Here is a 15062-nt window from a genome sequence, read left to right on the forward strand (position 1 = left end):
TAACATATTATCAAAAAACCAAATGCGCAGTTTTGATTATATTTTTAACTTATTTGTTCAATAGATATTTAGTGATTGGTTACTAACATCGTAGCATTCTGGTTATTTTAATTTTTTAAGTGAACTTATGTAACTTGTTTGGCCCAACAATGTAGCTAAATAAAAAACAATAATCTGATTAATAAATGGACTTTCAGTCCTATTATCCGAGTTATAATAAGAAAACGACCTTATAGCAAAGTTATTAGCCAAGAGCACCTGCATATATTGAAGGTACTGGAGAACAAAGGGTAACATCTTATTTGTGCGAATAATAATTTAACATCCATATTTAGACCTTCACAAATTACAATTACGCCCTTTGTTTTTATTTTTTATTTAGATAAGAAAACTTTTGTCAACTATACAGCTTATTTTTAATTACTTATTTTATCTTTTTTAGCTATGAGTTTGTAATTTAACAAAATTTAGTATTGAATTGTCATCATTTATTTTAGATTTAAAAATGCCAGAATCTGGGTATCAAGTTTTAAATTCTGATAGAGAAGAAGAAGTTCATTTTCAGTTTACTCCAAATGTTGCAAGAAGTATTAAAATTTATAATTTCTGACCTATATTATTATAGCTTTTTGGAATATTTTAAGATGATAATTATATTTTTACAACCATTAACCATTATTTTTAACTAATCTTTGTTCTGATTTAATGTGAATGATTCCAGATATTATTTTTTATTTATAAGTTAAAAGAATTTTACCTTGATTAAATTTCTTTCTACGTTTATTATTAAGTAGCTTAATAATTATAATTATGATTTTAATATAAAAAAGAATTGAATACTTTTTAAGTAAGTTTTTAGATTTTTTTTTTATGTTATGAGAAATACATTATTTAACTATTGAAATAATTTTATATCAAATTTTTGTAGCAAAATTATGATTATTAAGTAAATATCTTTATTTGTCATAATAGATAATTAATTAAGACATTAATATATGATTTTTAGTATTAAGTAAAGAGTTNCAAAATTTTTATGACCTAATGTATCAAATTTTTGTAGCAAAATTATGATTCTTAAGTAAATATCTTTATTTGTCATAATAGAATTAAGACATCAATATATGATTTTTAATATTAAGTAAAGAGTTATGTACCTATTATATTATATAATATAATTTATTAAGTCATATTGAGAACTGCTTAGTTTATTAATATGATAAATTAAGTTTAATAGTATTATTATTTCTATTTTTAGCTCGATGGAATCATATTGAAGATTTAGATACATTTTTTACTAGAATATATTTATATCATCAAAGACATGGTTTTATTTGCTTAATTCTTCAAGCAGCACTTGATCTTCTACAAGTTGTATTTCTATTGGTATTTTCGCTATTTTTATTCTACTGTATTGACTATCCAGTGCTTTTCAGGTATTTTATAAAAGTAAAGTTATTTTTAAGATAAAACAATTATTGTAATATTACTTTTTGAGCATAATTGTACCTAAAATTAAATTTTTATCATAAATAAATGAATTAAAATAAACTTAAGTGAACTTAAATTTCATATTAATTTCAAGTAATTATTTACTGAGTTTTAAGTTATCACTAAAAGTATTAACTATTATCTTCTGTGTCATCATTGTTGCACAATAGTTTTTAAGCTTTATTAATTATAAAATAAGAAATCATTATTATGCTTAAATGTTTTATTTTTTATTAAATAATTTAATGATCTTTACAAATGTATTATTTTTTAGAGATAAGCCTGTAGATTCAGGAAAAGGAGTTAATACAACCGATAAAGTAAAAATTTCAGATGTAATTTTACCAGCATCAAAATGTATAAGTCACTTTACATTTTTGACATATTTGTATATGCTGCCATTGCTTATTTTTGTGATTTTTCGACTAATGAAATTATTTAGTGTAGCATATCATTATGCTGATATTAAAGCATTTTATAATATTGCTCTCCATATACCTGATGTATGAATCAATAATTAGTTATAAGTTTTATGTTATAAATATCTTTTAATTTTAGAAAGAATTAGAGAATTATACATGGCGAGAAATCATTCTTAAAGTTATTAATGCCCAAAAAGAGCAACACATGTGTATACATAAACTTGAACTTACAGAACTTGATATCTATCAAAGAATTTTAAGGTATTAAATTTAAATTAATTATAGGTTAATGAAAATTATTAAAGTATATTTTTTTGCTATTTAAATTTGTGATGTATACTTATATTTCTTAAAATATTGAATTACCTTATTATTTATGTTATATTTTACTACCATAACAATATATTTTTTTTCCGTAAATTTAAAAAGAAATCATTCATTGNAAAATATTGAATTACGTTATTATTTATGTTATATTTTACTACCATAACAATATTTTTTTTTCCGTAAATTTAAAAAGAAATCATTCATTGAATTATTCTTTTTTTTAGGACAAAAAATTACTTAATAGCTCTATTAAATAAGTCTGTACTTCCTACTCAATTTAACATACCTTTAATAGGAGATACAGTATATTTTTCTCATGGAATGAAGTATAATTTGAATTTATTACTTTTTTGTAAGTACTGATCTATAAATTTATATATATTGTATTATTATTTATTAAATTTATAACATTGACTATTAAAATATATTGAAAGTGTAATATTATTGTTATTTGTACATTTTATTTGCATATTATATATTAAAATTCTTATTATTAGTGATAAAAAAAAATGAATAAATCTTGAATTTTTTTGTATTAAGTAAATTATTTATCATTTGAATCAAATTATTTTATATAGGGGGTCCATGGTCACCATTTGAAAATAACTGGCACCTGAAACCTGAATATAAACAACCTGGGAAACGTCTTGAGTTGGCTGAGTCAATGCGTAAAGCTATTGGTTGGGTTGCTTTTGTAAACTTGTTACTTTGTCCTGTAGTATTTACTTGGCAACTTATTTACAAGCTATGTGATAATGCTCAGGTTAGTATTATTTATTAATGATATAAATTAGGATAATTTTTATTTCAGTTATTCATTTTTATTTGACCCCTGGATTATACAAATACTTTGGATATAAAATTTATTATTCAAATATTTCAATATCATAATTTAAATCTTTCAGTAGCATAAATTTTTCTTCTTCTTTTAATTTATTGTAAATACTTCTTCAAATTAATATTAATTACATTTGTAATGATCTAATATAATAGATATTTGAATTAATTTTTGTGTATAATGTGAATCATTAAATACTTTATTATAATCTAATAAATACTTTTTAAAAATCTTGGCAAAAAAAAGGTACAATAATAGAAAATGAAGAAAAAATTTTATTCTTGAATACTTATACTAATTTCTAATTTCAATAAAAAAAAAATTTATCTCTAGATTTGATATATTTTAGAATGTTCTGGAGGATAAGTTTTAGATCCAAACTAAAATATTTTCTTGTGTACAAAAATTCAATAATTATTAATATATTATATTAACTCTTTTTTCAGATAATAAAAAATGAACCTAGTGTATTAAGTGTTCGAATATGGTCTTTATATTCCAAAATATATCTGCGCCATTTTAATGAACTTGATCATGAATTAAGTGCAAGACTTAGTCGTGCATATGTTCCTGCAACTAAATATTTACAAAGTTTTGGTGCCCCTATTAGTGTCATTATTGCTAAGTATGAAACATTTATTCATTATAATTTGTAGCAATTAACTTTATTATTACTTGGTTTTATTTGAATATTTTTTTTTCTAGGAACACTATGTTTTTTACGAGTGCTATTATGGTACCAATACTAGTGTTAACTGTATATGATGACAGCATTTTAACAATTGAACATATGATAACTATATTAAGTGGATTATCACTCTTATTTATAATATGTCGGTTAGTAATGATTATTTTATATTATTATTATTATTTTTTTTGACAAATATGTAAAATTAAAATTATTTAAAATCATTAACAGAGGTCTTGTTGATGATGAAAAAGAAATAGTATGTCAAGAGTCATTATTGACAGCTGTGTTAGCCGAGGTTCATTATTTACCAGACTCATGGGTTGGCAAAGCTCATACTCAGCAAGTTAGCAATCAATTCTCTCAGATTTTTCCTTTTAAAGCTGTATGTTAATTTTTAGTTTTAGTCTAATATATCTTATTTCTTGACATAAAAATTTCATTATTTTACAGAACTATTTAATAAATGAACTGATCTCGCCATTAGTCACACCATTTATATTATATTTTTGGCTACGACCTAAAGCCCTAGAAATTGTAGATTTTTATCGTAATTATACTGCTGATGTAGCAGGTGTTGGTGATGTTTGTGCATTCTCTATGATGAATTTACGTAAAAATGGTAATCCTGCTTGGCGATCTCCTGGGTTTATCACTACAGACAATCCATTATCAAAGTTACCACAGGTAGATCAAGCTGAAGATGGAAAAGTAGAAATGTCTTTACTTAATTTCTCAGTACGTAATCCCACATGGGATCCTGTTGATATTGAAGCTAAAGAATTTGTTGAAGAAATAATAGCTAAAACACGAAAAGTATATTCATCCAGTGATATAGATATTGATCCAGTAGGTTTTAATTTATAATATTTATTTATTATTCTTATTAATTAATATATATTTCTTCAGATCATACAACATGAAATATTAAATAGTAATTTACATATTGCTGATATTCCATCTTGTTTGCTTGGTCTTGACCAAAGTACTAGACTACTACATAAAGAAGGGTAACTAATATTATAGTTATGAATAATTACACCATAATTAATATAATTTTAAAAGAAATATTCAGTATTTTTTTATTGAATACTTTTCTGTTTAATTACCTTTGAAATATTTTTAAAGGAAGGGGGCATTAGTAGTAGTGCATCAAAATTCATGTTTTTTTATTAATCACTACTATAGCAAATAATAAAAAATCTAAATTTTGAAAAAATGATGCATTTATATCAATAGAAATAAGTAAGCTATAGGTAGATAAAACTTATTAAATATGTAATTAATTTCTAAGACACATGTTAATGAATTATGTGGAAAGTTTTTATCCTTATAATTATAGACTTGGTTAGTTTTCATAGACCTTTACTTTTGTTTTTACGTATGATTATATTTTCAAGTCTTTTTAATGAAAAATAGAATTATGATACACAAAATATATTAAAACTTCATTATAAATTCATATTTCATAAGAAATGTATCAATTTTGTAATTGTTAAATACTGTACTATTATAATTTTGTAACGTAGCAATCTTTTTTTTATATAAATAATTTTTTTTGACAAGTTTTTTAATCAACTGAAAAATGTTTTGTTGTATTCCTAAATTAAATTATATAATATTATTTTAGCTTAACCGGTCGTCCAAATAGACTTAATTCTAGCTCTATTATGCGTTCATCAATATTTACTACTTCTGATTACTCAGCATCAATGGAATTAAACCAAAGTGCATTATTACTACACAACATTCATCGAAAGTATATATCTGATATACTTCATTATTTATTTCAATATCTTCTGTACTTGGATTAATTTTTATTTGTAAATACTTTTAGGCAATTAGAAGAACGAGGTAATATATCTAATACATCTGTTATACAATCAACATCTCAAAAATCTAATACAAGTGTCCAAGAACGTACACCATTATTAAAACCAAACCCTAGAATCGTATAACTAAGAGATTTGTTTTAAGCCTTAAAATAACTGTGATATTAATTAAGGTATATTTTGTTAACATGCAGGTATTCTTTACTTTAATTTGACTCAAATATTTATTAACTCATTAGATTTTACGTAAATTCTAAATCTACAACAATTTGTTTTATATTTTGAAAATTGTATGATTATTGATACAATATCTTATTGTATTATTGATTTACATAATTGTTATTGTTTTTTAAATTTAATTCTTATGCAATCAACTATGCCAAAAATTAAGAGATAAATATTATAATTGTCTTGTTTAACTTTAAAATTGTTATTTGTGTAGAATGTATAAGTTTTTATGACACATTAATGTGTGTATTTAAATGTTATTGATTTGATGGTATAATAACTATACTTTTATGTAAACCTCCTTTGTGTTTGTTTTATGTTTTAAATTGATTACTTTAGTAATACTACAAAATTTTGTTTTATTTGTGTGTATACTTTAGGGTGGTCATTATTTGTAGAGGTCAATTTTTTTTTTTTTTTAATTTGATGACGAATACCCCAAATTCTGTTTTATGTTTAGTTTGGTTGTGATAAGTTAACCCGTTCTCGTGCCTCAAAGAGGTTAAATTTTGACCAAATAGCAGTGTATTTTCATTAAATATGAATTTTATGCAAAAAACTTACCGAATCATTATTGTAGAGCTGTATGTTTACTAAACAAAAGTTCCTTATAAGTTTTATTATAAAGTTAATGGTTTCACATTTATTAAAAAAAAAAATTGTATAGTGTTTTGTATAAATAGAATAAAATAAAACTTAGATGTAATTATTATTAAAGTTAATTTTTTTTAACATATATTTTCTGTGACATGGATACTCTTTACGGTACTCTTGTAATACCAAAAAAAAAAAAAATTATATAAAGTTACTTTAGTTATCTTAGTTAACTATTAACATTAAACTTACCTTCAATTTATATTGTTATTGGTTTTCATTTTTTGTGAATTTCAAGTTCGACACTGTTTTTATTATTAATCTGTCCATCAAACAACGAGAAACAAGCTGTTTTTTCTCTCAAATACCATAAATGGTTAATAAATTTTTTAATAAACAATTCCGTCGCTTATTGTCGGATTTATGTACATTAATCAACTGATTTGATACATCCTTTGACAATAAAACAACATCACTTTTTAGTGATATTGTCTCCACTATTATCATTTCAAATTGTTTTTTTAATATGAATAATTTTAAACAAAACATTCCTTTAAATATTCATTTAGCGAGATGGTAAGGTCATGGAGGTAGAAAGTGGATACTTCTAGGTGGTATCCTACTCAAAAAGTATTACCAATACCAACAATTCTTTAAATCTTCCCTAGGTTTATTTCAGTTTAAAGTATTTTTAAAAAATACTATAACTTCATGGACTTTATTTTACAATATTTTTTGATTCCTAGGTCACTTTCCTAAGTACAACATTTTATTAGGTCTATCTCATTACAAACATTTTTAAAACGCTTAAAAATAGGAATTACGGTACCAGAAATTTTTATTAGTTTTGACCTATGAAAAATATTTGACCTAGTCAAATTAGGGAAGATTTTAGAATCTCGATGTACGATTACAAAATTTTAATTTAATTGAAGGAACGCAGTTTTAAATTCGGTAGATAAGTAGCAACGAAAAGTTTCACTTCTTTTGATTGGAGAGTAATTAATTACGTATTCATTTACATATACATTGAATAACTCGGTATATCCTATCAATAAATATACTACAACCCTGTCACTGGTCTTATATTTGTCCAAGGCTGATGCTTCATTATTTCTTTTCAAGCTCGTTTATTTTTCACCGATGTTATATTGGTTTATCCAATATACCATATTGGATACTTATATAATATAAGTATCCAATTAATCTTACTTTTTTAATTCTGGGTAAATTATGTTTTTGCTGTTGATGTACCCAATGTTCTATCAATTTCATCACTAACTGTTGATTTTTCCTCATAAACATTTTGTGCCCCGGTAAAGAAGCTAGATAAATCATAAATTTGGTCATAATCTGTAGAGTCATTTTCATTGGTGCAACTCATAATCGGAATTTTTTAAATATTCTGTAGCCATTTATTTTTTTACTTCGTTTTTAATCCAGGCAGTTTTAAATTGTGGGTGGCAGACAGCAGCAGTAATTAAAAATTTGTTTATCAAAAAATCAGAAAACTTTATTTCTATACCTAAAAGAAAAGAGTAACACTGAAATATTAATATCAACGAAGTTTGTTTTTATTACACTACTCAGTGTACCAAAATATAAATATTCAAAATAAAAAACTCAGCTCAGGGGCGTCGTGGCACAGTGGTGACGTGACATAGTTGGGTCAAGTATAATGATATCTGATTTGAATCCCCCCTGTGGGCAGGTAGAGGGTCAGATTTATAAAAAAAATATACCAGATGATAAGTAAAGATATCATGCATCTATAAAAAAAATTATTTTGATTAGGTTTTTTTTGAAAAAGTTATGGTAGTTTTAAGTAAAAAAAATTGAAAAAATGTCAAAAATTAGCAAATAAAATTTGTAATTTTTTTTGGAGATTTCCCCCATTTATGGGGAATGAGAGAATTTTTTTCAATTTTTGAGGGTAATGTCTTTGACTAGATACGATTTGTGATCTTTTGACATATCGTTGAAATAATCGGTTCGGTGAGAGCTGAGAAAAATTGGTAACAGACAAAAAAAAAAATAAAAATAAAGCTAGGCCGTGCTGACTGATTTAAACTCTACCTCTTAGTGGTTCACTAATTGAAGGAATTGCGGCTGACTAGTGTATCCAATGAGAGGACTCGAGAAGAACTAAAAACGACGAACTCGTTAAAAGTATTAGTTAATTTATGTACTAATGTTGTGTCTACAAGGGGATACTACAGACGTTTTCGTGTTGTTTTCGCTTAAACAGGCCGATACACCATCCGATAAAAAAAAATGAAAACATACCAGATCACTTATCACGAGTCACCATGACCCACTGGCTACTGGTACGTGGCCACGTTTAAGCTCATTACAACAGACATCTTACTCAAATTAAAGACCCAATGTGAACAGTAGGACTTTTAATGAACCGTCTACTAGCAAAGAAACCAGACAGCTGATGCAGACCAAGAATTGCAAGACCAACTGGCAGCACTTATGAAAGGACCTAAAGTCTTAAATTTAAACTAAAGAAACGTAGTGGTATATTGGAAAAGTTTTAAATCAATAATAGTCATTACATATATAGTTTTTTAACCATCAAATGACACCCTGAATAAATGTAATATTCACTTTTATCAAAACACCTTTCATTTTTTTAATTTTAATTTTTTATAAGATAGTTTAATATAAATGTTGCTGTTTAAAAAAATAAAGTTAAGACTCCTATAAGATATAAGGAATGATACTAAAAATGATTTTATAACAGATAATTGAAAATACATATTTAACTAACAAAAATTAAGAAAATAATTTTCAAAAATCTTATTATTTTAAGAATCACTCAGTGTCTAGCTCAAAAAAAATCATCCAGCACTATTGTGACGTAAGTGGTGTCATGTAATATATTACTTTATGCGTTTTTAATATACTGATTTCATTTTGCCTACTATCTGCCAAAACAAATAAAACATTACAATTTAAACATATGTATATTATTATAATATACATATTATGATTATATAGTAATGAGCGTGTATATTTTTATATCTTGGTGCTAATATTTTAATATGGGACTCGACTTATTTTATTTAACTTATTAATTGTCAAAAACTCAAATCATATCTGATAAATATTGTGATGGTCACGTTGCCATTACTGTGAGAATTTATTATAATAAAATACAGACAGCACGTCCACTTCTAGAGACTGATGAATTAACAATTAAATATTATTGCTAAATTGGCAAAATAGTCCAAATTATTATAAAAACCCAAAAGACCTGGCCATCTTGGTCAGTCGACTCCAGTGCCTTGTGTCATTCATCAGTGTCAGTACTCGGTTGTCGCTGCCCGACTTACTGCATTAAGTCAAGTCTTTGTTTTTCCTTTTTCAATTACCTACTCCCGTCCTCAACTTCGTCTGCACCACATACCTGGGTGTTATCCTTATTCCCTTCCCATAACAATGGCCTTTCGACACCCACAGCTAACCCGGAGTGTCAGCCGAGCACAGTAACTGCTGTGTAATTACACGCACGTGAATAACCAGTCAGCAGACTCTACATCAGCGTCGTATACACATACTCATCATCTTCATCATCCTAGTCTTATTTCCTTTTAATTGTTTTACGACGATATTACTAATACTAAAAATTCAAAAAAACTTTTTTCAACTCAAAAAGAATTAAGAACGAAAAACAAAAAAGGTAATTTCAACAGGTGTGGTACCACGACTTTAAAAGACTTGGGCCAAACCGACGCGACAACTATATATCGTATATAATAATAGAAAAAAGTCAATTTAAAATAATTAAAAAAATTAGTCATTTTTCTTAATCTAGGGTAACAAAATAAGTTAAATTTTATATTCAATGTAAGTTAGATTCATGTAACATTTATGGAAATCAGCGGGGCCTCATTACTATGGTAAATCCTTTAATGGTATTATAATATAAAAAAATCATCGTTATTTTATTTATACATAGTGTTCATTAAAATTATTTTCGAAAAATTTGTTAATATATTTTTAAAAACTACTAAAGGAAGTTAGTAAACATTTATACATTCTTTTTAATCCAAAATTTTAATATTTATCCAAAGGTCCAATTGCCTTGCACTCTCCTATATTCTTCACTGAAAATATTGAGGAATTTTCCCTTTGGTGTAAGAACAAAATTATTTTTTTATTATTTTTAATAAATGATGATTTTTTAGCTTCAATGTGAAGCTGAGAAGGTATTAGTTTTACTATGATATCTTTTTTTTTTTTTTGTGTCTATTACGACTTTTCCTCAGCTCTCACTGAACGGATTTCTTTCAACGATACGTCAAAAGATCACAAATTGTATCAAGTCAAAGACATTAGCCTTAATAACTGAAAAAATTTCCCTCGTTTTCCAAAAATGGGGGAAATCTCCAGAAAAATTACAAATTTAAAAATCACCAATTTTCGAAATGTTTTCAATTTTTTTTTACTTAAAACTTCCATAACTTTTTCAAAAATGAACAAATCAATATCATTTTTTTTTATATAAATGCATGATGTCTTTACTTATCATTTTGTATATTTTTTTTATAAATTTAACCCTTTACCTGCCCACAGGGGGGATTTAGAATGACAACTTTTTCACAAAAAATTTCGGACTTTATTTTATCTTCACGGTAAAAATGGCTACCAAATGCTATTTTTGTGTGAAAATTTTTGATTTTGTATTTTACATTTTTAACTTTATTATGCTATAAATGTTTGAAAAATGTATGGATCAATACAATTTTTTCATGAGAAGTAGTATTTATATACATATTTCATTCGACATCCTGTTTTTTTAAATCGGACCATTTCCCTATATACAAAAGGGGTTCAAATCTAAAAAATACATGTAGAAAGTAGAACTTTTTCAACTTAACTTTTGAAAGTGTTCTGGAAAGTCTGAGACTTTTATATATATCTTAAATTAAAGGTAATGTAGTATACTTTATTATGGAAAAAAAAAATTTTGGACTTTATTTTGTCTTCACGAAGAAAATACACATCAAAGTTTTAACCAAATGCTATTTATGTGTGAAAACTCTCGATTTTATTTTTTACATTTTTAACTTTATAATGCTATTTTTAATATTTAAATAATAACTTATTGAAAAGTGGATGGATAAACATAATTTTTTTTATGAGAAATAATATTTTTTAATAATCCCTTTTCATTCGACATGCTTTATCTTAATCAGGATATAAATAAGGAAATAGCAGATCATGTAACTTTTGGAATAATCCACCATTTTTTTAAAAGTAAACACTATCTAAAGATTCGTATCGAAGAGTTTTTTTTTTATAGTGATTTTAATTGCTATCAGATATTATTATACTTGATCCAACTATGCCACGTCACCAATAAGCTGCGTTTTTTTTCATTTAACCTTTCAACGTACCATTTACAGCAAATAGTTAACCCTCAAACAAATTTTAATAGTATGGCTAGTTTCTTAAAATACACTACGATTAATTGTACTAATCATTGTGTACAATAATATAACTATTGATTCTAATATTTTAAATGTTTGACAATTTTGAAAATTTTTATTTTGTGAACAGTCTTTAGACGTTTGAAAAATACGTAGGAAAATTATCAAATAACATAATTTATTGATATAAAAATTTCAAATTCATATTTTTTTAAATTAATACTATTATTAGAATTTTTTTAACCTATTTGTGTAACAATGCATTTTTGAAACAATATAAACTTAAATTCATGTATATAACTACGTCATTAAAATTTCTATAAATATTTTACTTTTATAAAATCAAATTTACACAGTAATATTATATTAAAAAAATTACAAATCGCAATTATAAATTATAAGCAATTAAAAGAGTTCAATATTATTTTACTCTTAAAAATAATATTTTATAATAAATTTCGTCTTATAATATTAAAAAAACATGTCTAAAAAAGTTATTTTATATGAGTTTTTCTTATATTGGCAATTAAGTCAAGTTATAAATGTATATTGTGATTCTCAAAGTAAAAATTTTAAAAAATATCTTATTAACTCATTAAACCACATTCGTGTTCAAAATGGATGGGACTTAATTCAACAAACAGAAATTAAACTTGAGCACTTCACAATTAACACCATAAGCATCACAAGTGACATTATTAATGAAAATAACTTTATACAAAAACTCTACTGTATAACTTGTTTTTTAAATTGTGAATTTACTAACCTAATGCAAACTTTTAATGTAATGTTAGGCCTTATTTTAAATAAGTGTGAAATGAATGTTTTAAATAATCAATTTACTGAATTGAAATATTGCACAAATCTTATTATTCATATTTTTAAATGTTCAGTAAATATGTTTAAAAAAATGTTGAAAACAGCAAAATATCTCGAAAAAATCGATCTACGAATTATAGACTCGCCTATTCTTAATATTAAAACTGTAGATTCTGAAATAAATTTTTTTTACACACACGCATTAGAGTTAATCAATGACTCATTAGTTAATTTATATAGTATTGAAAGATGGGTAAATATTTATGAAAATATAAAAGATTTCAATAGAAAAGCTGAATTAGTGACAACAAATCTTTACAAAATTAGAAAAGTGTGTGGGGCAGAATATAAAAGTTCTATTTTAATCAATTTAATGATGAAATATAATATCGATCAAATGGAAAAGCTGGTAGAGGATTCCTACGATTATATTGATGATATTCATAAAGATCTTGAATTATATATTTTGGATAGAACTGAAAACTGTTACTCAAAACTAGGCTTTGAACAACTAAACGGAACAAATACGTTTAAGTAAGATTTATAGTTTAGTACGTTTTGTTGTTTAAATTTCAGAATTTTATTTTGTTATTTAAATAGTAACATTATTAAGATATTAATTTAGAGCATTTAAGCATGTTTTTTGTTTGGTTCATACAGGTATATTCATTCCAACAGTAATATGTACCGCATTTATGAAGGCATTGAATTGTGTAATCATTTAATATCTCACGCTGGTTGGATGTCATGGAAACATATAGCTGTTGAAACAGAACCTACAAAAGGAATACCACTATATTTTAAAGATATTGTACAAACTGTTGATAAGAATAATTATTATTTCATAAGGTCATATCTTGCAATTATTTTAAGATGTCGCTATATTGAAATATTCAATAATTTTAATGTAATGTTGGGACATATAATTAATGTTTGTAAATATGAAAATAAAATTAATTGCGCGGTTAGGCTTTATGAAACACTTATGCTGTCAGATGATATGTTTAAAAAAATGTTCATTGCTCTGACTACTTTGAGATACTATGAAAAGGAAAAAAAATATCAACGTCAAGAATTATTAATACAGAAAGTGGTAGAGTTTTTTATTGATTATTTGAATCATGTTAGAAAAAAGTATTTTTCCTCAATTTTATTTATTAATGATGGACTTTATGAAGCTCAATCGTTTTTTGAAGACGTAGCTCACTTTCATTCTTTAGATTTACAGAGAAAATTAAACGACGTAATTCAATTTGACATGAAATATTGCAAAATTAAGAAATGTGAAACAGACATAATTACAGCATTTGAACAATTGATTCAAACCAATACCTTAACAGAATATAGTACTCTTCATGTTATGTGTGATTATTTAGAAACATTTTTTCTAAACGTTGTGAAAAATGATTATGAGTATTTAGGTTTCAATGATTTGCCTTGTAAACTTTGATTTTTTATTGAAGACTTAATAAAATAATGGATATATGTTATTATAAAATAATTATTTTTTCCTAAAAATATTTGTAATACGACAAAAAGTTTTCTTTTTTATATATTTGTATATTATGGTAATATTTTACTTTGGTTGAGCCGATTTTGGGACGTATAACTGTCGTGCTTTATCGGTAATTCTGTGCTTGACGTTCGGTTGATACCCGAAGACGTTAATCTTATTCTCTAATTATAAAAGTTGTAGGCATAATAATATTTCTTTATATACGTCTTATTTTTTTCTTTCTCTTTCTTTTCCTTTTGTTCCCTTTAATTTTAGACGAAGCTTTTCGGATTTTTTCTCAAGTAAACTTGATATAAAAATTATTAATAGCCTAGTATTATTTAATATAGTTTCTTATTGTTGTTTTTATCACTAGGTCATTTTCCAAATTGCCAAATACAATTTTAAGTAAATTAAAAATTTAATTGCACAGTTATCAGAAAAGAATAATCATACTACTGTTGCTCGTATTTGTGTTAATGTATTTTAATTTTATACTATTAATTATTAGAGATATTATTATCTAAATATATTTAGTAGTGTATATTTTTTTAATATACTCTATCACGACCGTTCTATTTAAATTATAACTCGTTTTTCATTATTTTTCTTAAGTGTTTTTTCTTGGTATAAAATAAAAAAAATTCCTAAACATTAAAACAATGTTTTCGGGTTACTACGCGTTGCAGTCAGTACTGATAAACATAATGAAAATACATCTCTTGAACCAACAAATCTAAAAATACTGCTATGATGTTATATAGAGATGAATATAATGAACAAGCAGAATAAAGACAGATTCAAATACGTAACACCTACACCACTAGATGGGTTCATAGATGTCAGCTCTTTTAATATCACACTCATTGGCAGTTAATTCACTTATTTCA

At 25.0% G+C, this 15062-nt stretch overlaps 2 protein-coding genes across 3 annotated transcripts; both read left to right on the plus strand.

Moving 5' to 3' along the window:
• The first annotated feature begins 44 nt into the window (after positions 1 to 44).
• LOC126901513 (autophagy-related protein 9A-like) lies at positions 45 to 5922 on the plus strand. Of its 2 annotated transcripts, none has more exons than XM_050677991.1 (14): positions 45 to 290; positions 498 to 587; positions 1256 to 1433; positions 1763 to 1991; positions 2047 to 2171; positions 2462 to 2589; positions 2816 to 3000; positions 3522 to 3700; positions 3781 to 3912; positions 3995 to 4148; positions 4217 to 4612; positions 4673 to 4773; positions 5394 to 5522; positions 5601 to 5922. In XM_050677991.1, exons 2-14 carry the CDS (start codon positions 506 to 508, stop codon positions 5719 to 5721), a joined length of 2139 nt encoding a protein of 712 aa, XP_050533948.1. In that variant the 5' UTR covers positions 45 to 290; positions 498 to 505; the 3' UTR covers positions 5722 to 5922. The 2 variants fall into 2 exon arrangements, with proteins under 2 accessions (XP_050533948.1, XP_050533947.1); XM_050677990.1 differs by having other exon boundaries at positions 45 to 273.
• Positions 5923 to 12245: 6323 nt separating this feature from the next.
• Positions 12246 to 14412, plus strand: LOC126901519 (uncharacterized). The gene is made up of 2 exons (XM_050678008.1): positions 12246 to 13211; positions 13338 to 14412. Exons 1-2 carry the CDS (start codon positions 12340 to 12342, stop codon positions 14125 to 14127), a joined length of 1662 nt encoding a protein of 553 aa, XP_050533965.1. The 5' UTR covers positions 12246 to 12339; the 3' UTR covers positions 14128 to 14412.
• Positions 14413 to 15062: the final 650 nt, after the last annotated feature.

This window comes from Daktulosphaira vitifoliae, unplaced genomic scaffold (assembly GCF_025091365.1).
Source record: "Daktulosphaira vitifoliae isolate Bord-2020 unplaced genomic scaffold, ASM2509136v1 Scaffold_3, whole genome shotgun sequence".
Lineage (NCBI taxonomy): Eukaryota > Metazoa > Arthropoda > Insecta > Hemiptera > Phylloxeridae > Daktulosphaira > Daktulosphaira vitifoliae.